Genomic DNA, 22,214 nt, shown 5'->3' on the forward strand with positions numbered 1-22,214 from the left:
TGAATATTCCGAATAAAAACAAAACAAACAAACAAAGGTTGTATTTTGCTCAATTTCCTCGGCTCCTCCGACACTGACAGCATGAAACATCATCTGTGTTTGTTATGAGCCCTGTCATCAATTGAATTATCATCCAAACTTGATCACACACATCTGCACATGATTCTTGCAAAATACTGCAATGTTGATCTGATTTGGAAATCCCAAGTGAGTCACCAGCACCCCAGTAGACCTCAGCATGTGCATGTGTCAAATGATATGAACTGATGTCTCACGTGTGACACAGACCTCCATGCAGTTTCCTTTTACATCTCCAACTGGATGACTTCAATTTAATATCCTGTCTGATATCAACAAGATTAAGCAGGTATGCTACCAACAGGAAATTTGCTTTCTCGAGGCATTACGCTACAGTCATTTTTGGTCATTTGTGAGTGAGGTCATAGTGGTGGTGTCCCAATGCTTAAATACAGGATAAGCTTCGATTTCAGAATGGTCACAGTCAGGAAAAGAGGTTATCTCAAACAGTGTTGTTTCACGTGAGTCACCACTCAAGTCGGGGTATGTGAAGCGGGGTGGTGACTTACCTGGGTTATGAGTCATGTGTTTGTGTTTGGTCCACCCACATCAGCAGACAGAGCCCACGGGCAACTCGCAGTTATGACTCTGCTGCTGTGTTATGTTACTACACAACAGTGTGACCTGGATCCCTCTGAGAACTTTGTCCGGCAGTACTTCTTAAACAAAAGGGGAAATAAATCAATTTTGACCAGCTCCCTTTAACTGGGGATGTTTTCCAGTGGTATTCCTATTCAATAGTAAACCCGAAAGGATTATTTTTCATGATTGCAATATAAGGAAAAATGTAGTCTGAATTTACGGAAAGTAAGCTGCCGCTGAGCTGAGTGACAGGCAATTACTACACTGAGAGGGAACCCTGTCTGCCTTTCTGTTATTCGTAGCACACAGATGTGTAACATTCCGTAGTTTTCGCAAGATTTGTCACAGAGGACATGAAGTGGGAATAAGAAAATATAGATAGATAGATAGATAGATAGATAGATAGATAGATAGATAGATAGATAGATAGATAGATAGATAGATAGATAGATAGATAGATAGATAGATAGATAGATAGATAGATAGATAGATAGATAGATAGATAGATAGATAGATAGATAGATAGATAGATAGATAGATAGATAGATAGATAGATAGATAGATAGATAGATAGATAGATAGATAGATAGATAGATAGATAGATAGATAGATAGATAGATAGATAGATAGATAGATAGATAGATAGATAGATAGATAGATAGATAGATAGATAGATAGATAGATAGATAGATAGATAGATAGATAGATAGATAGATAGATAGATAGATAGATAGATAGATAGATAGATAGATAGATAGATAGATAGATAGATAGATAGATAGATAGATAGATAGATAGATAGATAGATAGATAGATAGATAGATAGATAGATAGATAGATAGATAGATAGATAGATAGATAGATAGATAGATAGATAGATAGATAGATAGATTATATATATATAGTATGTATGTATGTATGTATGTATGTATGTATGTATGTATGTATGTATGTATGTATGTATGTATGTATGTATGTATGTATGTATGTATGTATGTATGTATGTATGTATGTATGTATGTATGTGTGTGTATTCATAATGATGATGATGTCTCAGGTATGACGTGCTTTCCTGTCAGGCACTGGTGAATGAGAAAACAAACTGTCATGTTGGAGCAGAGGCAGCCTTTTAAAACGTTTTTATGCAGTCTTGTTGCCTTGACATGGAGCCTCATAAAAATACCTGACATACTCTCACCTGTATCAGAGAGGCAAACAGGTGTGTCTTGTGTTTAGACACTAGGGCAAAACTTAAACTGAAATAAGTATCGGCACTACAATATAGGACAGGGGCATCAATGTTTAATCAGTTCTTAATGTCATTTTACATATCCAAATTGCTGAACAACTTTAGAAATCAAGGAAAATAATTCCAGGTATTCTTTGAGTTACTGGAAGCTGACACATTTGATTTGCTTTTGCAGGCCACATAAAGTGATTTGCTACAGAGTCAAAATACTGGTTGACAAGTCTCTAACATCCACAGACACCACAGACAAGAGAAAAATGACAAAATGAAGAGAATAAAGGGCTGGGAATAATTCTATACAATTTCAAGGATGAAATATAACTTAGGTTGATAGTGTCATTTTGTGCTTCTGATGCTGTTTAGGCTCCGTGGTGATTTTAACTGTCACCCACAGAGCCCTCAATGGTTATGCTCTTGGTAGATCTTGTATCAACAGCTGGGGCATCTTTTACCTCACGTCTCTCGCACAAGATAAAAAATTAGAGGACAACCAATCAACCTGTCTGTGGCTTAGAGCAGTGTTTTCTAAAGCAGTTACAAACATTTGTTAGTCCACACTTCAATTTCACATCATTCTTTGGTGCGTAAAGGAAAGCTCATGAAATCTATCATTTTCAGACATGATTTAGGATATTAATTAGCTAAATGGAGGTCTGTGCTTTTTCATTTTTTTTCCCCTTCTGCTCCTTTGGGACACCAGCTGACATCACATGCACCACCCTCCTTGGTTCCCCACAGACACACTCAGGAACTCCGGACCAGGTCCCCTGAGGTCACATCCAACACAATGTCATTATCATCCATCGGATTGCATGTGGTCACTGCCCATTCGGTCTTGCTGACAAGCCTTTTGTGCTCAGTAATTCTTCTCATAGGACCCCCCGCCCCCCCTCCCACCTCCCTTCCATCCACCACCAACCCCTCCCCTCCTGTCTACTGCGGCCCATCTGTAATCCCATCCCCCGTCCTGCATCCCCATATCCGCCCTGTCTCGACCCATACTACTCCAAAACAAACCAGCTGTCTTGGCCAGTCGTGTCCCGCGGGGGGCGTAAACAGTTACCATGAGGACCAGAGGGGCCTCGTCGTTGTCGCCGGCTCTTGCAAGCTGCCATCCCATCATGATGTTTTCGTGCCCCAAAGGTGATGCAAGTGTAAACCGTTTTCACATGGGATGATTTTAAAATATATATCTTGCAACATTTTTTCAAGTAGCCCATATTTTAAATTTGTGTGTACTGTAAAAGGCTAAATGAAGAACGAAAAGCCCTCAGCAGATCTAAAAATACACATACTGTACCTGTAATCAAGTAACCAAAATAGATAAAAGCAAAGAGTTTGTCCGGCTGAGTCCAGAAGTATTTTTAGCACAAATGACACTGTGCTCACAGGGGGGGTCCTGGGGGGAGGAGGTCAGTGTGGGCTGTACACACATACCAAAATGTTACCCACAGGTCGATGTAACTATTTTTGTATGACTGTGAACTGTCAGTGGGGGCTCTGATTAAAGGCTCGCTCTTCTCTGATGCACAATAGCCTTTTGACTGCAAAGTACATCAGAGAAAGAGGAAGCGGTTGCGCATCCGGGTTGCCAGTCACATTTCAGATCATCACACAAATGTCGCTCGTGCACTTTTGCAAATAAATGATTCCTCACCTCAACTACATATTGTTTTAAGCGCTAGTTGAACTTTTTAACATTGTATTCAATGCATCACCCCGACTTAACTCTACTGCAAATTTAGCAATGAAAGGCCAGCAAGTGCATGTGTGCATTCAACTTTCTTGAACGTAATCAATGTGTGTGTGTGTGTGTGTGTGTGTGTGTGTGTGTGTGTGTGTGTGTGTGTGTGTGTGTACAGTATTCTGCACATCAAACCTTCATCTTGTTAAGTGGGTCTTTTTTGTTCATAGCACTAACAAGCTGAGACAAGTGGCATAGTTTGTCTCCATGTGCAAAATTCCATTTAAATTATGAAGTGCCTCACAAACTACCCAAATGAATATTTGGACCCTGTGCTTTGTTGATACTAGTTAACAATTAACAATAAAGAATGCAATGGAATGGGGAAAGCCAGCCTGTGTAACGTGGGTAAGTGGGACGCTATGGCAATTCATTAAAAACAATGTTGCATTCTCACACATATATTGAATCATAACTGGCTTTCATATTAGTGTTTTGTCCAGTGTTGCATAACTCCCATAGGAGGGGTACAGCAGCATACCTTTTTTTTTCTTTTTATTTAAACAGAGTGCAAGTGCACTATTAGAAAAGGGGAATGGGTTGCGCAATTGTCCAGCTGCTTTTGAAGGGTGAGTTGTGCAGTCTGAAGTTTCAAAAGACACGCTCAGTTGCAGCTCCCGCATTTGCATTTCATGCAGACTTCGCACGGGGAACCGCGGATGACTCCGAACTAACATACTAAGGAAAACAGTACACTATTTCGACAAACAAATGTTTATTTGAATTGATTTGGTAAATAATAGTGGGTTTGGGGATTATTAATTGGTCTATTTCTTGAGGTAACCGTTGTTTGAAAACGTGTAGATGGGACTAGGTTTCCTGGCGGAAGGCTACTAATTCCACAGCGCAACAGACTGCCATCGCACATTTCATGAGCTCCAGTCGGGCGGACAGAGTTCATTTCAACGTTAAACCCCGGGATGCAACAATTTGCATTAAATCGCATTCAAATATCGTGGAAATAACAATTTTGCCCGTGGCGTGCGGTCTGCATTGAAAGACAACTTGCTTCCTTTTTTTTTTTTTTTTTTAATTCCCACGGCAGCCGAACTTGTGGCCATCGGAAGAAGTCAAGAGCAATCTAAAAGATGTCAATCCTGCCTTTCACTCCCCCCATCGTCAAGCGACTTTTGGGCTGGAAGAAAGGCGAGCAGAACGGCCAGGAGGAGAAGTGGTGTGAAAAGGCGGTGAAAAGTCTAGTGAAGAAGCTGAAGAAGACAGGACAGCTGGACGAATTGGAGAAAGCCATCACCACGCAAAATATTAACACAAAATGCATCACTATACCAAGGTAAGAAGAGGTGGCCGTCACTTAGGACCACAACAGCTTAATTACGACTTTATGCAGAAATCACACATGCATTGCTTTTTTTATTTATTTTTTTAACTTAGTCGTTTTCTATCCGCTACGGTATATAATATCGCCCTCACTTCCGCTTCCTTTGTAGCGCCAATATGACATATTGCACTAACGCGAATAACGTGGTTTAGAAACACGCAAAGGAAAGTGCTGGTGGACAGCGAGCAAAGAGTTGCTCATTTGTTCCACGCCACGCCAGCAAAACATACTTTTCATGACTTGAGTTGCACAAGCACGTTTTCTGTAGCTGTGCATTGACACATGCAATGCACAGGCTCAAATGGAGTCCAAGTTATATAACTTGTCCTTAATCTGCTTGGTTTTCTGGCGCTAGTGCTGACCTACTCTCGTCCTTCTCCTCTGAGCTGCGTGTAGATGCAATCAACGACACTGAATCAGTGCTTGGAGTAGAGTAGAAAGTTGTTGGTGATGGGAAGATGAAGCTTCAAAGTTGCTTCATGAACCATTTTTTTGATTCCACTTGATTGCGCTGTTGATTAAAAAAAAAAAAGGTTTAAACCAGTAAGGTTTAGGCATTATTTGGGTTTGCATCCAAAATGTTTATAATTGTTAAGCAGATTTTGCGACATTGGACCAAACAAACTTGCAATTTATCTGTTTCCATTTGTTATTATTTTGTGAATATTAAGGAGAGGAGACATCAGATGACATAAGAGCGTCTCTCTGCCATAGGACGGTTGGTTGCCTGTCAGCCTAATTAATCTATTTGTGTGGGTTCTATTTTATTTTGGGGTTCATTAATTAGTAATCGAACATAATTTTGGGATGGCATTGTGTTCATATTGGTGGCAAACAGTTTATGTCGACGATATAAACTAGCCCCAACTACGAGTCAAGACAGCCACCATGCCACCCCTTGCAGCCGGGGAAAACTTCAAAATAAAAGAAAACCAAGGCATTGATGTATTAATTAATTTATTCTCTGGTCCGCTAAGGTTTATTTTGAAAATTTCCTTCTCGCTGTGTGTTACCATCATGAATAGATGACACGCAACCGTAGCGCGTCACGGACCGCGCAACTGCACCGCGCTGGTTGCATTATTGTCACAGAGCCGTCGTTGAAATTGAGAATATATTTGGAAAGTCCTGATGTGCTTTCCAAAATTTAAGTGGACCTCAGTGCGCAGGGAGCTTAATCTTGTCCGATCGCGCAACTGGAGCGCACCGCCGAACGCGCAACCGTAGCGCGCCGCCGACCGCGCAACTGCACCGCGCTAGTGGCATTATTGTGACAGAGTCGTCGCTGAAATTTAGAAAATATTTTTAAAGTCCTGATGTACTTTCCAATATTTAAGTGGACCTCAGTGCGCAGGGAGCTTAATCTTGTCCGATCGCGCAACCACAGCGCGCCGGCCAGGCAGTCACTGTCGCATTGCTTTAGGAGCGTCTTTGTGTTTTAGGATGGCTTTACTTCTCCCACTTGTCAGTCAGTTGGCGTGCGGGTCCTCTCGGCTCATCTCGCGAGGTTCGACAACCAAATTTCGTCCGACATCCGATGCAAAAAAAAATCTCGATTTTTTTTTCTTCGAATACCGAATTGTTCGAGAACCGGGACATTCGAAAACCGATGCTCCACTGTATATGAAATCTTACCTATGTATTTGTAAGCAACCTTTTTATTTTGTCCCAGTGTACCTTCTGTAGTTGTCGTACATTAGCGACATTGCGGAGGGACTCCAAATAGCGCAATCATATCTGCCATCAACTGGAAGCCTGACTTTTTCGCACGCTGCAGCCTTCTAGGGGATGCTGACATGAAAGCGAAATACTGAAGCTGAAAAATTGCCCATTAATTCAATCAACATCAGAAGCTCGAGGGTCAATATTTTGTAATTTACAGGACAATTCAGATACGAGAACACTACACAAGGCTCTCTCTTGGCGACTGCCTGTCACATGACCGTTTAACGGCAGCAACAGTGAATTCCAGAACGTGCACTAAGTTGTGAAAAGTAACACACAGAGGTTGTAATTTTGACTTAATCACATACCGTGTGTGAGCTGAAACTGAAGCGTTCGCGGGCACTCCCAGATTCTTGATTGCCACAAGTTCACCGCTCATACCCAACAACCCAGGCCAACAGCAATCATACATAAGCCCTGCCGGAAATGTATACAATGTTTGGCATGATCCAGGTTTCATATTTCCCATCACTAATGCGGAGGGGAAGAGGCAGAGCGCATTAAGATGACCCAGGATCAGAATTGGCTGTCATTGCGACCTAAGCGAGAGCCGCTGCTTCTATTAATTCTCCTGTGCGCCGGTATTCCGAGAGCAGCTGCTTGCATGTCGAGGCCTGTCCGTGTTGAGGTCAGCTCCTTGCTCTCCCTGACACTCAATCTCCGAGGCCGAGGCTTAGCTACTGCACCCGTGAGCGGGTCGAAGTCATCGCTGCACCTGCTGGTGGAGTGAATACAACTGTTTGACTGGATGCGCTTCAATTTACAGCCAATAGCTCATTTTTAATATCATTTGTTTGAAGATTAACATTAAGAGGCATTGCCCAAATCTTTGGTAAACACGTCAGTCAAGCTAACTTTCACCAAGACTGTTGGATTGCTTCATGTAAAAAAAAAAAACTTCTTTGTTTGTTATTGTTTGCTAACCCCCTGCATGATGCTGTTTATCTGATTTGGTCCATCATCTCCAAAGGGCTGCATCTTTTCTCTGCCTTGACGTCATTGTGGTTTGACCAGGAGTTTTCTTTCTTTTTTTTTTTTTAAGCTCAATAAACACTCAACGCTTGATAGTAAGAGCCCAGTCCACCAAGTAGCACTTGTGGAATTGTGGTAATGACTTACTGTAGCTCCTTCCTCTTTTTCTGCCTGCTTTTTATCATTTCGAGTTGCCAAGAGCAGTCAAGTTGAGATCGTCACAAACTGGTCACAAACAGCACATTTTTAATGAGTCAGCTATGAGGCAACACATTTGTGGTTTGAATAATTGCAAAAAAAAATGAGTTACAGCTTGAATAAGATTTTTTGCACACATTTCTAGCCTCAAATTTATATTTGTTGAATGTTGAACACCTTGCATTTGGACTTTGACCAAAATATTTAGGGGACTCTGAGTGACGTCCAAGTGAATTGGGGAATGCATGTTTGGTTTGGCTTTTTTATTTTTTTATTTTTTGGGGTTCTACTGATTTACTTTCAAAAACCTCCCTGTTCATAACCGTGACTAAAGTATTTGTAACAGTCTTTGTATTTGTTCACACATTGTTGTGTGTGCGCACTCTTTGCTTGACATACACAAATTAGGTCACATTTGTGTGAAGATCTTTGAGACTCGTAAAAGATGTTATTCTATACATGCAAAGACCGAAGGGAAACTGGGACAGCTGAGCTTTCAATACATTGATGTTTTCAAGAGATACAACATATGTGGAAAGTACCGTGCAGATTGCTCGGGGACACAGCTTGTTAAGACGTTCATGCCATAAAAATATAAACCCGCTCTGCAAATAAAATGTTGAACTCTTGCATCAACTGGAAACAGAAGCAGCAAAAATAGGATTCATGTATCTTGCCTTTTAGTGTTTTTCTTCTGATTGAGCCCTCCTTCTGCCTTACTGTCTCTCAGTTTAGTATTTCATAATTTGGTCTCTGTACATGAGGAAAATTTTCTTCATATACAGTTTGTCTCATTTAGTGACATAGAAAGAGTTCATGTGACAAAGAAATGTAATGTGTCAATATCAAGATCACAGGCAAGTGCGTTATTGGCTGGAAAAATAAGCAAATACTTTGTAATAAGTGATAGCAGTGGTTTGTTTTTACACCAGAGCACTATTTTCTCAATGCTGAATTTCGATTTTTTTTTTTAATGCAAATTAAAGCCAGGGATGTTTATTTGCACAGCAACCGAAGAAGATGCCACGACATGATATTGCGAGGAGTGATTTGTGCTTCCTGGGCTGCTATCCATTTAAGCTGTAGGTCACTTGTTGGTCGAGTAATTTGTCATTTCAACATCTGCAGGAAGTTTTCTCAAGTCTAGCGTCAAGATTTGAACAGAATGATGGCTGTTTGATGTAAGGAGTCTACAACATTGTTCATCAAAATAACAAAAAATAAGTTTACATGGCTTACATAATTGAAATCAATCAAACAACTGTAACTTCAGGAGCCCCGTTAGGCTTTTGGAAATCCATTTCTCATGGTGTGTCGGATTTTGATGGTCGATAACTGCGGTCAAAGTCAATCATTGCACACTCATTCACTCTTATTCTATTCAATCTGTCAAGGCGCACACCTTAGTCATTCGTGATGTTATTGTGTATATGAGTCAGAGAATAGAAATCAAGGTGATTCACTCAGCAGTTACACGGTCAACCCTACTACCGATAAATAAGTGAATGAGAATTCCTACACATTATTGTTTGCTATCTGTCTGTCTAATTTGCCTGTCAGCGTGAGTGTGTTAGCTTAGGGCAATGGTCTTTGAGGCTGCCGGGAACTCTTGGGCGGGTGTGGCCTGCTGTTTGCTTTATGGTTCGCACTGGAGGGGTTAAGGAGACAGCTTGGCCTTGACTTTGCCCTGGCCGTCTATCTGCGGGGGTGTGCTTCCATGTGCACAAACTGCATACACACAGACGCACACGCTCAGCAGACAACAAACCTGCCTTTGTGCTCACTGGGTACTGGTTTACAACTACCCGTGTGCAGGAAAACAACCGCACATAAAGAACCATAGACTGCTGCTTCAAAGTCAGAATCAAGTTAACCCTAAGACAGAGGTTTTGTTCAAGGGACCACCATTATAACCAAGAAGAAATTTAGGGACCTCTGCTTTGCCGCAATATGTTTTTATTTTGCGCTGAAGGAGGATAGACCTATACAGGCTATTTATTTGCATCTGTATGTCTATTTTGAGAATCTCAGCTACATTTGATGTGCATATGATTGAGAAAATTAGCTGGAGAATAAATCAAGTCTAAATTGACCTGAGGATTGAACCCACTATCTTCAAAGTTGACATTTATCACTTTATAACCAAGCCACGCCGTTTGTAACTCATAACTTGCTTGTTCAAATATGCTACACTTGGTCAAAACACCCCAAGAAAAAAGAGTAAAGCCAGGCCCTACTGGAAGCAAGATAAAAATATAAAATGCCTCGCTCAAGGACACTTTGACATAATCACCGGGGCTTGATGATTGAATCCAGCACCTACAAGTTTGGACGCTATCACTCCAACACTGAGCCACCTTAAAAAGTCATTCGGCAGTCAGGAATCACCGTCGGCTTGAAAAAGTTGATTTGTCCATAATTGATTATTGGTAAATTGAGCCATGAAGAAATTGGGGCAGAATGGGAGGTACAACTTGGTCACAGCCAGTAGCAGAATTGTTGATCCACTTTCATATAGTCTGTAATTGTTTTGGCACACAGCACTAGTTAGGTCAACACAAAATTGGCAATGAATTAGGGGTTTTGAATATTCTCCAAGGGACTCTCACATTTTTTTAAAACAACAATTAATTGATTATAAATGTTGTTTTTCTTTTGCCCATGAACGTGCCTCAGTGTGGCCCAAGTTATTTTAGCACCCAGCATTCACCCCAGTTGTCAAACAGCAGCTCAAAGCTAATTGGTTTGATGCCGCTTCTGAGTGGTGAGCTTAGCGGTAGCGGAGCGAGACAACGTTAGCATGTGAAATAGTTGCCACAATGGATTCCTGGTCAGTCTGGAGGGCTGCTAAAACAGCAGCTTTTGAGATCACGCAATTGCTTGGAATTATGATTTTGATTAGAAAACAATAACTGTTCATCTCTAATTACAGTGGTAATTGAATTTTATAGCTAAATTAACCTAATCGCTGAGTCCCATATCTCTACTTCCAGAAAAGCTGTGGAATTGCCATTGGTATTTCCATTTACAACTCAAGTTACTGATTGTAATTTCATTAAATGGATGGTCGTTACTTAATCCCACTTCTAAAATGTAATCATACATTCGTATTGGCCATATTAGTGAACACCAACTGTCTCAGTTTCTTGGATTTTAGAACGTCACTCAAATAACTGGATAGTTTATACAGATGTGTGTGTGTGTGTGTGTGTGTAATTTTTTATTTTGCTTTTTAAGAAAATGAATTTTCTTCGTTTGGCTTGCAGGCCGGGCTGACGTTTCTACCATTCGCCTCACTATATTGCTTGGGATTTGAATTAATTTATTGATCCCATCTGGAACATTAAAATCATCATTTATTTTTATTTCAAAAGTCACGGGCTGCTCTAGTCATCAACTAGCATTAAAGGTTTTAAAGGCAAGATTTAGCAGCAAACTCATTTATGGCCTAATTTATAAAACCTTTTTTTTTTATGAAATGAAAATGGAAGTGTAACAACAAAGAATGAAATGGACTTCATTTTCTTGAATTCCATGAAAAAAAAAACATGTAAAGTTTACACTTCTTGGCTTTCAAGTACATTCCTCCAGTGGTGCAAGCGAACCATAGGAACTTATTATACACACACACATACACACACACGCACACACACACACACACACCTCCCACCTTCCTCCCAGCCTTTCTGGAAAAGCTATTAGATGTGTCCATTCCTTGCAAAAGGGGATGCAGAGTGAAAGGAACCAATAATTGGGTGGGCGAGAAAAGCAAAAGCCAGCTTGAGCATGTCCCACAGGTGATATCATTGGGTTGGAGAGTGCTGGAACCAATGAATGAGGGGCCAAATATGACATATGAAACCAGTAGACATACTGTACACAACCAGGCCAGTCTGGAGAGTTGAGTGAATTCCTCATGACAATGAAATGTTTTTCCCTGCATGAGCAAATTCACTTCATGATCAACCTGAAACTTAACAGACAAAATACAACTCTTTGTCAAATGGCACTTTTGTTAAAAGTTGCTTGAAATAGCTATCAAATGTCTTTGCTTGAATGTAAACTCAATTGAATGACATCTGAAGAGGAATTGAAACTTTCATCTGGGAGAAACTGAATGTGTATGGATGAGATTATTTTTGAAATGCACAAAGCGAATATAAGTTCTTTTGGCATCTCCATGTGTCCACGTAGTTCTTAAAAAATAATTATAATAATCAAAATTCAAAATCCCACAGCTTTACGAATAATTTGGGGCTTAACTGTAAATGCAAATTTGAAGTAAAAGTAACAGCAGTGTGGCAATATTGGTAAACACAATATGTCGTTTCTACATATTTTCTCCATATTGTTGTATGGGACACCTCCCGTTTTCTTTTGAGAGAAATCAGGCGAATGAGCTCAAAACCCCCAAGTGACCTTGATTACACAGGAAAATTATGATTCTGCTCGTGTTGTCATTAAAGGACACCAGCTCAATGTTATTAGTCTGTCCCTTCCCCTACACAACCTTCTCTGAAGGTAGACAGACGGAGGAGAGGGGGTAATAGGGGTGGGGGTCATGAGGCCCAGACACTCTGAGCTGCCCTGAGCTTTTGAGTCACCCTGCCAGCCCCCTTTGTCCAGCAGCAACCTCCTTTCTTTAACCCTCCCCAACTTGGTTCATTACCCCCCCCTTCCCCCTTCATGTTTATGTACACTCACTTACCACAGGGGAGGTACAATTACCCACAAATTTCCACAGCGTCCTTTTTTATTTATTTATTTTCTTACTTCAGTTTCAATGCTATAATATTCATCACTTTGAAACAACAGAAAGCGTCTGCATATATTTGGAGTTAAAAATGCTGGAGGTTTGACCAAGGTCCATGTCAAAAAATTTGAGAGTGGCTGTGCAGGAGAAGGACTAGCAGAGCCGCACAAATGTTTGCCTCTCTCGAACAAAAGCTTTCCTCGTTTTTTTGTGTTTGTTTTGCTGTCAAGCTAAACTCCGTCAGGTTCAATCTGCTCTGTCTGAGCCGGCCGGCCGGCTATATGGCTTTGAGACGTCACACTGGGTCGCACACAAACATTCACTGATCTATGTCACGTTTTACAGATGATTATCCAATCTACAGAGAAGATCTGTAAAAGCATTTGCACAAATTGCTGTTCGGTTATTTTTGTTCAGCTGTAGGACTTGTGGTTGAACATTCAGACAACAATATTCAACTATTCACGTGCTGATGGAGATTTTAGCCTCAGGTCCCATATCAGGATCTTATTGACACAGTATTGCCTGTGGGACGGTGGCGCACTGGTTAGTACGTCCGCCTCACAGTTCAAAGGGTGGGGGTTTGATTCCATCGCTGGCCCTCCCTGTGTGGAGTTTGCATGTTCTCCCCGTGCCTGCGTGGGTTTTCTCCGGGCACTCCGGTTTCGTCCCACTTCCCAAAAACATGCATAGTAGGCTGATTGAGCACTCCAAATTTCCCCTAGGTGTGAGTGGGAGTGCGGACGGTTGTTTGTTTCTGTGTGCCCTGCAACCGCTTCAGGGTAGGGTGTCCCCCTCCTATTGCTGGGATAGGCTCCATCATGCCTATGACTCTTGTGAGGAAAAGCAGTTCCGAAAATGGATGGATGGATGGATGGATGGATGGATGGAAATCTGTACAAATTGGTTCTTTTTATTTGTTAACCACTAGTGTATTTTATCACACGAAAGAAAAAGGTTTGTAGTGTTTTACTGAGAATCAACAGGAGTAGAGGCAGAGAAACATGAAAAGAAGTATGCCCACTTTCCAGCGTCACTCCTATTAACTCATTTCTTTCTGTAATCTTCCTGACCTCCTGTTACAATTTAAGTATTTATGATCGTGCTCTGGCTCACCCATGATATGACAATATTAATCATTCAGACATGCAAGATTTAGTTACACTGAAATATTATTTGAGTAACTTCGAAGAGTTAAGACTGGTAAATATGATCAACTTGAATGAATGTTGAATCTGTTTTATAATAATAATAAATTATATTTATAACGCACTTAATATTGCGTTGTCAAATATATATCTATTTATATATCTATATATTTATTTCTATTTTACATGAAATCAAATAAGAAATCAATTCTCTTAGGAAAAAAAAATCATTTTGAAATAAACGTGACTATGTTTTCATTGGAAGCCCCTCACCTTCTCCACAAACACAAGCACGTTTGCTAACCGACTAGCCTCCTGCCGCTAAACATCCCTTCAGGTTGTGCTTATTTAGACAATGTGACCACTTCTTCCTCTCAGTAGCAAGCCCAAGCGTGAAAGCGGTGCAGTTTTTACTGCTGTTTCTCATCAGCATTGTAAATGTCCTCATGGAAGTGAGTCATTGGAATGAAGGGCACATCTAATGTGTGTCTGGACCTGTCTGTCCTTCTGGATTTCATGTTGACAGCCATATAGCAAGAAGACACTGTCATGACCTGTCGCACTTCCTCGCATCAACATTTTTACAAGTGTTACTTTCACGACCATGACTTACTCACAGGCTTATCTTGATGAGGCACATTCCTGCTTTAACACAAAAACAAAAAGTTTCGCTACATATTTACATAATTGCAGAACGACGTTTTTTTGTTTTTTTTTAAATAGCTCGATCCCAATCTTGGTTTTGTTAAGATTAGAGACGTTCCGGTGTAATAAGTAGGTACATAAAAGGGTATTTTCAAAGAAAATGAAGCAAAGTAGGATGACACGGCAGCCACTGCACTTTTGTGAATGTCTGTGTGAGCCCACGCAGAGTCTAGTCCCAAGTAGACACCCACGTAGCAACAGCAGCAGCAGCGACATAAGACGCATACCAAAGACATCGCATCATTTCATACATCGACCCTTAAGCGAGCTGGTTTTTACTTTGACATGCAAAAAGACAAAAGGGAACACCCTGTAGCTGGATCCAAACTTGAATGGCAATTTTACAGTCGTTATAATTTCAGAGGTATTTTCAGAACCGCAAATTGAATTGCTTTTATCCAACAGGCTAATGGTTTTAAGTCAATGTTTTTCTTCCATTCTCTTTTCCTCTTTGCTAATCTATTCTCCATGTTTTCCTTCTAGTCAGCAGGAGCTTTGGACATTTTAACTGCTTGCATCCGTCCAAACTTTCACGAGTAACCCCATTGTCAATGTGAACAGTATAATATTCATTTTGTTCAAATTTGACCCAGGCCTCTTTTATATGTGGACATAAATTGGACATTTATTCAATCTGACTACTCCGCAGGCATTTTCCTGCAACAAGCAGAACAAATGGTAAAGTGTGTGTTTTGTAACCCAAGCGGTTTGGTTCTTTGCTCGGAGGTCCCGTCAGTGGATATTAGAGCATGTGAGTTCAGTCTTTTGCTAAACATATTGTCAGAACATCCAACCTCGTGGAGCAATGAGCTTCTCTTTCAATAGCTACATTTTGTTCTACTCTGGTTTCTGGACAGGCAGCAATTTCTTTATCATATTTTCAGATCACAGTCCTGTAAAAGGCAATGGTCGGAAATTCTTTCACGTGTCATGACATTCGATATCACACATATGCTTTGGGGATTTTTTTTTTTTCTTTCCATAACTTCAAGTGTATGCCAGTGACATGCAGTGTGTGTGGTTCATGATTGATGAGGCACTGAATTGTCCGATGTAGGATTTAAAAATAGCGAAACAAACCATCAGCCTATATCGCCATTTTGATGGAAAGAAACATTTTCATCAAGACATTGCCTCAGGAATTAAAGAAGCGACTAGGTTTCCACGTCCTCAACGTCCTTGATTCAAATGATCGTTACCAGGCTTGTGCAAAGCTTCCTGGTGAGCTGATCATTGGAATTAGGTTTGTGGAAGTAGGGATGGACTTGATTCAGGCTGCATGGAGCCTTTCAAGGACCAGACTTTGTCAAACAATATTGTCAAATTTCACCTGCTTCTCTCCCTTGTGCAGGTCTCTGGATGGCCGTCTGCAGGTATCGCACAGAAAAGGTCTGCCCCATGTTATCTACTGTCGTTTGTGGCGTTGGCCCGACCTGCAGTCCCACCATGAACTGCGTGCGGTGGAGTTGTGCGAGTACGCCTTTCACACAAAGAAAGACGAGGTTTGCGTCAATCCCTACCACTACCAGAGAGTGGAGACTCCAGGTAAAATTTTCATCAATGCACATTTTGTTTTTCTTTGGCTTACTTTTTCATGCGTCTGTGTGTCCATCATACAGTCCTCCCGCCCGTGCTGGTGCCCAGACACACGGAAATCCCCAGTGAATTTCCACCTTTGGATGACTACAGCCATTCAATACCTGAAAATACCAACTTCCCTGCTGGCATTGAACCCCAGAGCAACTATATACCAGGTAGAGCGTCGACTTACAAAAGCACATGTATTGTTTAGGCTAATCATTCATCCACATGGTGCTACTGATTCATGTATTCTTCCAAAAATAACTTGTTTTTACACAGAGAAAGTCAAACAAACATTTAGGGGGAATGAAAAGAAAAAAATTCCTGTCATTTTTTTGAAAAACTTAATAGCACAGAACCATCAAATGTCCAGTGCCTGACTGTCTGCCAGTGATATGCACGAATATTTAAATGAGATTTGTAAGATGGCGTATGTTTGCATGCTCAGAAACGCCACCCCCAGGCTACCTCAGTGAGGATGGCGAGACCAGCGACCACCAGATGACCCACAGCATGGACACGGGCTCACCGAACCTATCGCCCAATCCTGTTTCCCCCACACACAATAACTTGGGTAAGGACTGTGTTTAAGTGTTTCTTTGTTTTCTTTTCAGTCTGTCCGCCTTCACTCGCAGACAAATGTTGTGATAGAACGTCTCCCCAGTGGGAAAGGCGCGTTTGATTTGACTCCTTTTTTGTAAGAGGAAACCAGGTGATGAAAGAGCCTTTTGTTTTCCTTGCACCGTGTGAGCTGTGAAACAGCCAAGATAGCATTCCGGCCACACAGACATCAGTGACAATATCCCATGTTTATCCAATCAGGACGGAAAACAGCAGGGGTTTTGGCAGCGTGTTTCCATTCATGAAAGTAGAGGACAAAATGTTGCAAATGACCAGAACCAGAGGATTTGAATTTTAAAGTGTCATATAATTTGACCATTTCTGGCTCCAAATGACCAGAACCAGAAGATTTTTTCGTAAGTGTCATATAATCTGACCATTTCTGGCTCCAGTCTTCCAACAGTGAGGCTTGAGTTTCCACTATTTGTCTGGTAAAAGCTTCTGGGACACAGCGGATGATATTGAAATGGTGTGACGCAAGCTCAGTATAATGTCTTCCACACTTTGTGTTTTGTGTCTCCATGTTCATGTGGTCCTCATCATCACTGAGCTTTGTTGTGGCTGCTCTGTCGCTCTCTTGAACTGACTTATTCTGAAACATTGTGACCTTAAGCTTGTTCTGCACTGTAACAGATTTTGTAACAGATTCCATTTTGCCATGGACACGAGATCTAGAAGAGCAAATGTGGATTCATGTATTGACCATTGAACGAATGAATGGACCTATTTCATGTCGTTCATTGTGTCTTGTGTTGATCTCAGATCTCCAGCCCGTGACATATTGTGAGCCAGCCTTCTGGTGCTCCATTTCCTACTACGAACTGAACCAGCGAGTAGGAGAGACTTTCCACGCCTCGCAGCCCTCGCTGACGGTAGACGGTTTCACCGACCCTTCCAACTCTGAGCGTTTCTGCCTGGGCCTCTTGTCTAACGTCAACCGCAATGCTGCAGTGGAGCTAACGCGCAGACATATCGGTAGGCATCCCCTGCTGGATGGAGTCGTTACTGCAACAGCCGGATGAATTGATCGTTGACATTTGACACCGTCTCGCTATGACGGCTGCTCATATCTTATCGGTACTATTTCCCTACTCTTTGGTTCTTTTGAGGTCGCGGGGTGCGACTATATTACATCGGAGGAGAAGTGTTCGCCGAGTGTCTCAGCGACAGCGCCATCTTTGTGCAGAGCCCCAACTGTAACCAGCGCTACGGCTGGCACCCTGCCACCGTCTGCAAGATCCCTCCAGGTGAGTCCAGGACAGAGTAGAGATCGGCATGGAATCAAGGAAGATAAAGGGAAGGAAGGTGCTCATAAGTCCATCTCGACAATTTGACTTATCACGCACTCAATAAAACGAGACCGAAATGGTTTTTTTCTACACTCGATACATTTTTTTTAAAGATTTTTTATTGTGCTAGATTTCTATTCAAATGTGCTGTATTCTTGATCATTAAAAAACAACTGGTTTGGAAATTGATGTAGCTTACTTCAGTTTGCTCTCTGGTGTCTACTGTCATTATCAGTGGCATTAAAAAAAAAAAAAAAGATACTATTGTTTCCCGTCATAGTTTCTGGGAAAATCATCATTCTGGAAATATTTGCTCTCGTGAAGTTGGCAAACATTGCATTGGAATCTGACATCAGGCCCTTTCGTGCGTTACGGCTTCCTCCAACATTCCATCGGCATGCGTGTCAAGTGAAATGAAGACTCTTTAGATTGCCCATTGTCTGTCTGTTGCTGGAATTGTCACCCACGACTGGCTTTGACAAAACAAACACATTTTTCACTGCATGAATAGTTTCCTGATATGTTTTGACCATCAAATATACTTTGAAACATTCCCTCAGGCAAGAATCAGTTGCATCGTTTCCATCCTAATGTCGTCTGGCTCTTTCCGCTTTTCTGTCAGGCTGTAATCTGAAGATCTTCAACAACCAGGAGTTTGCTGCTCTGCTGGCGCAATCTGTCAACCAAGGTTTTGAGGCTGTCTACCAACTCACCAGGATGTGCACTATTCGCATGAGTTTTGTGAAGGGTTGGGGGGCCGAATACAGGTAAGTTGTCACTCATTTGCTGTACAAGGCTGCATTGGTCATTAAATATCATCCGAATGTACATTCATAGTATCTTAAGTTAATAAGGGAAATAAATATCGAGGTTAAGTCAATGCGGAGAGGAGTCTAATATCGGACTTCAGGGCTTCCTTCATTAGATTTGTATTAGATTTTAAGAGGGGTCTTTATACTGTGGAGTATTTAGTTGACTAAAAATCCAGATATGCAGCAACTGTGTTTGCAATCATTTACTCATTTCCAACTTCCTAATCACGATATGTGGATTTTTAAAAAGTGGACTACATGGCTCACTAATGACGTCTCTCAAGAGGAGCATTTCTTCCTGTCCCAGAGACCATCTTCCCCCCGCTCTGAGACGTCTTCTGGCTTCTCTCAATAAGGCCGGCCTCAGCTGGCACGACAGGCTATTTTCAAACAAACACACATGGACTGTGTCAAAAAGAGATGTCAGACTTTCCCTCTTCGGTTCCCTCCTACTTTTCCACGCAGTCTGACTCATTGATAGTAAGAATGATTAGCGCCCACGGGGGAGATGCAATTGCGCCGGGAGTGGCGGCGTTCCAGCTCGGTCATGTGGAGACACTTAAAAACAGGATTCTGACAACTAAACCAGCCGCGGCCTCCCACTTCTCCATCTCAACTCACACCTCACTATCTACTACTACAAAATCTTCTGGCTGCGCTCTATTCTCTAAATTTATTGAGAGGAAAGGAAAAAAAAAGATCATGAAAATAACATTTACGAGTTGTTTTTTATTCTTGTATTATCTCCTCTGCCAGAGTAGTAAAAGCTCATTCATCTAAATGCGACTGGATTTGTTTGCAGGCGACAGACGGTGACCAGCACCCCCTGCTGGATCGAGCTGCACCTGAACGGCCCCTTGCAGTGGCTGGACAAGGTGCTCACACAGATGGGCTCCCCCAGCATCCGCTGCTCCAGCGTCTCCTAGGGAACCTCCCTCCCATCTATGGTAGGGACTGAAAACAACAAAATGATCCTTCAGTGACCCACAAGCCTGCTCTTCCCCCCTTACCAGCTGTCAGTAGCACTTTTTTTTTTATATACTGGACATGTTTGATTTTTGTGTGGCAAAAGGGGACAAGTGCATTAAAGTAAGACCATGTTAGTACGAACTCTGCTTGTTGATTGTTCTTGTCACTTCTCAACAAGGAGGTGTTTCTGTTGTTCAATTAAGAGATTCATTTATTGATTTTGTTCAATTGTTTTAATATTGTACATACAGTATGTCACATTGAAAGAATCGCTGTCTTTAAGATCTTATTCAACCTCCTATATATTGGCTGTCTGATGAGTGTACCATTTTTCCCCTCAAAATTTTAAAACAGTCTCCAGATGTCTCAGAAACATATTGGACATACCCTAATGATATTTGGAACTGATTCACATTTTTCAACATCTTCCACTTGATAGAAGGGTGGCTAGATTGATAGTAGCTCCGCCCCTGCTGTTTACGCAGCCTTTGCTACTGACACTCCTATTGCTCACGTCACAAAACCTTGTTGTGTTGTCTCATAATTGTCATGTAGTAAGCATCCGCAGTAAGGACACCAGAGTCATCTGACATGGCTTAACATTTGTATTTGTGTAGACAGTGCAGTTGCTTCCCTACTTTATATACATTTTTAAACTCTCAGGACTGTAAAAAAAAAACACAGCCTCATTGTATACAGAAACCAGGGGAAAAGATCGACCCAAAATGACTTCTATTTTTCTCGTCAGAGACTGTTTCTCCATTAAGCTTTTGATAAAGGGAAAGGTTTTGATGGCAGGATGTAAATAATAACAGCTCAGCTCAATTTTTATTTGTACTATATCGTTTATATTGTTGTTTTTGACTATTTTACCTTTGTAATGTTTTGTCAAAAGGTGATCAAAGATGGATGAGAAATATTCAGTCTTAGCTTTACTTCTTGCAGGGAGTTCATTTACTTCCATAATAAACACTCCATTACCTGAACACAGATAAGATACAAAACCTTCTTAGATAATATCGTATTTTCCAGAGTACAAGTCGCACCAGCCATAAAATGCTTAATAAAGAAGAAAAAGACATATATAAGTCGCACTGGAGTATAAGTCGCATTTTGGGGTTGGACTTTATTTGATAAAATCCAACATCAGACATGTCATCTTGAAAGGTAATTTAAAATAAAAATAGAATAGAGGCAGTTACATGACACGTAAACAACGAACTGAGAACGTGCCTGGTATGTTAACATAGCATATTAAGAGTTATTTAGATAAATATATAGCATAAATAACATGCTAACAAGTTTACCAAACCATCCGTGTCACTCAAAATCACTAAATCCAATGAAATCTTCATCCTCTGTCACTTTTAAACAACTCTCCTAACTCCAGAGGTAGAAGATGCGGCACTTCTTCATTTACGTCTCTTAGGTCAGACTCATCGGCAGTTGCAGTTCCAATTAATCCAGCCTTTCTGAATCTTGACACACTGGCCTCGAGTGCCCTCTTGCGGTTTAGTGTGAAACTAACGTGAAATGATATAATGTGTCAATAATTTCACACATAAGTCGCTCCTGAGTATAAGTCGCACCCCCGGCCAAACATGAAAAAAACCTGCGATTTATAGTCTGGAAAATACAGCAGTTGTCTTCATAAATACGTACATCTTTGGAATTAATCCCTGCCCAGTGGTGCTAATATTTAACATTATTGGGATGTAAAGCAAGTGTGTTATCTTTAACAGATGGGTGATGATTATCAAACCAGTTCAGTTTGTCTCAGAAAAGTAGCATCTACCAATCTGAGACTATGACTCCTTTTTGTGGTGTCACTGATCGCCTCAGTACAAGTCCTTAAAGGGCTTTTATTAGACCCGCTAATCCGAGAAAGATTCTTTGTACACTCTTTAGTTACTGTGTTTGAGCTTTTCCAAATTGCTCACTTTATTAGTTCATCTGTAATAGTTGTGATTTTGCTTCATTTTGAATCTCTGGTATACAATTATGTCCACTATGTTCTCCTGTTTAGAAAAAGAATGATGTGTTGCTTTATACATTTGTTTTATCTATAAAATAAACTATATACCATATATTTTGTGATTCTTGACAATTTAATTGACAATATAAAATACTACAGTTTTGTATACAGTATCGATCACCAGACATATAATTTCACAAAGGCCTGATTGTACTGTTTCAAAAAGTCTATCATGTGCAATGAAAGTGTTCACGTGATTCTTACTCCCCAATTTGCTCATGAATCTTTCGACCAGCTGTCGGAATTGTTAAACCTGTTCAATACTTTGGTTTGTTAATCCCTGGTCATCTAGAATACGACACACACGAGCAAAGCAATAAACATTTTTCCTAATCAAGATCTCTCACATTCAAAAACTTGGTATCCATGTCGTCTGTTAGTTACAGTGACGTTGTAATTACAAAAAAAAAAAAG

General features: G+C 41.0%; 1 protein-coding gene across 1 annotated transcript; it reads left to right on the plus strand.

Annotated features, from left to right (window-relative positions):
• The first annotated feature begins 4,490 nt into the window (after positions 1–4,490).
• On the plus strand, positions 4,491–21,843 carry smad3a (SMAD family member 3a). The gene is made up of 8 exons (XM_085907766.1): positions 4,491–4,944; positions 15,845–16,038; positions 16,113–16,247; positions 16,523–16,648; positions 17,458–17,670; positions 17,805–17,942; positions 18,607–18,751; positions 19,599–21,843. The coding sequence occupies exons 1-8, from the start codon at positions 4,742–4,744 to the stop codon at positions 19,720–19,722; spliced, it is 1,278 nt and encodes a 425-aa protein (XP_085763892.1). The 5' UTR covers positions 4,491–4,741; the 3' UTR covers positions 19,723–21,843.
• Positions 21,844–22,214: the final 371 nt, after the last annotated feature.

The sequence above is a fragment of the Syngnathus leptorhynchus genome, chromosome 3, assembly GCF_054491065.1.
Source record: "Syngnathus leptorhynchus isolate UIUO chromosome 3, UIUO_Slep, whole genome shotgun sequence".
Lineage (NCBI taxonomy): Eukaryota > Metazoa > Chordata > Actinopteri > Syngnathiformes > Syngnathidae > Syngnathus > Syngnathus leptorhynchus.

Bases quoted from the DNA above. Each gene is read 5' to 3' on its own strand.
- smad3a (XM_085907766.1), top strand. From the start codon at position 4,742: ATGTCAATCCTGCCTTTCACTCCCCCCATCGTCAAGCGACTTTTGGGC. The intron at 4,945-15,844 runs GTAAGAAGAGGT...TCCCTTGTGCAG, and splicing joins AAATGCATCACTATACCAAG to GTCTCTGGATGGCCGTCTGC. The intron at 16,039-16,112 runs GTAAAATTTTCA...TCCATCATACAG, and splicing joins CCAGAGAGTGGAGACTCCAG to TCCTCCCGCCCGTGCTGGTG.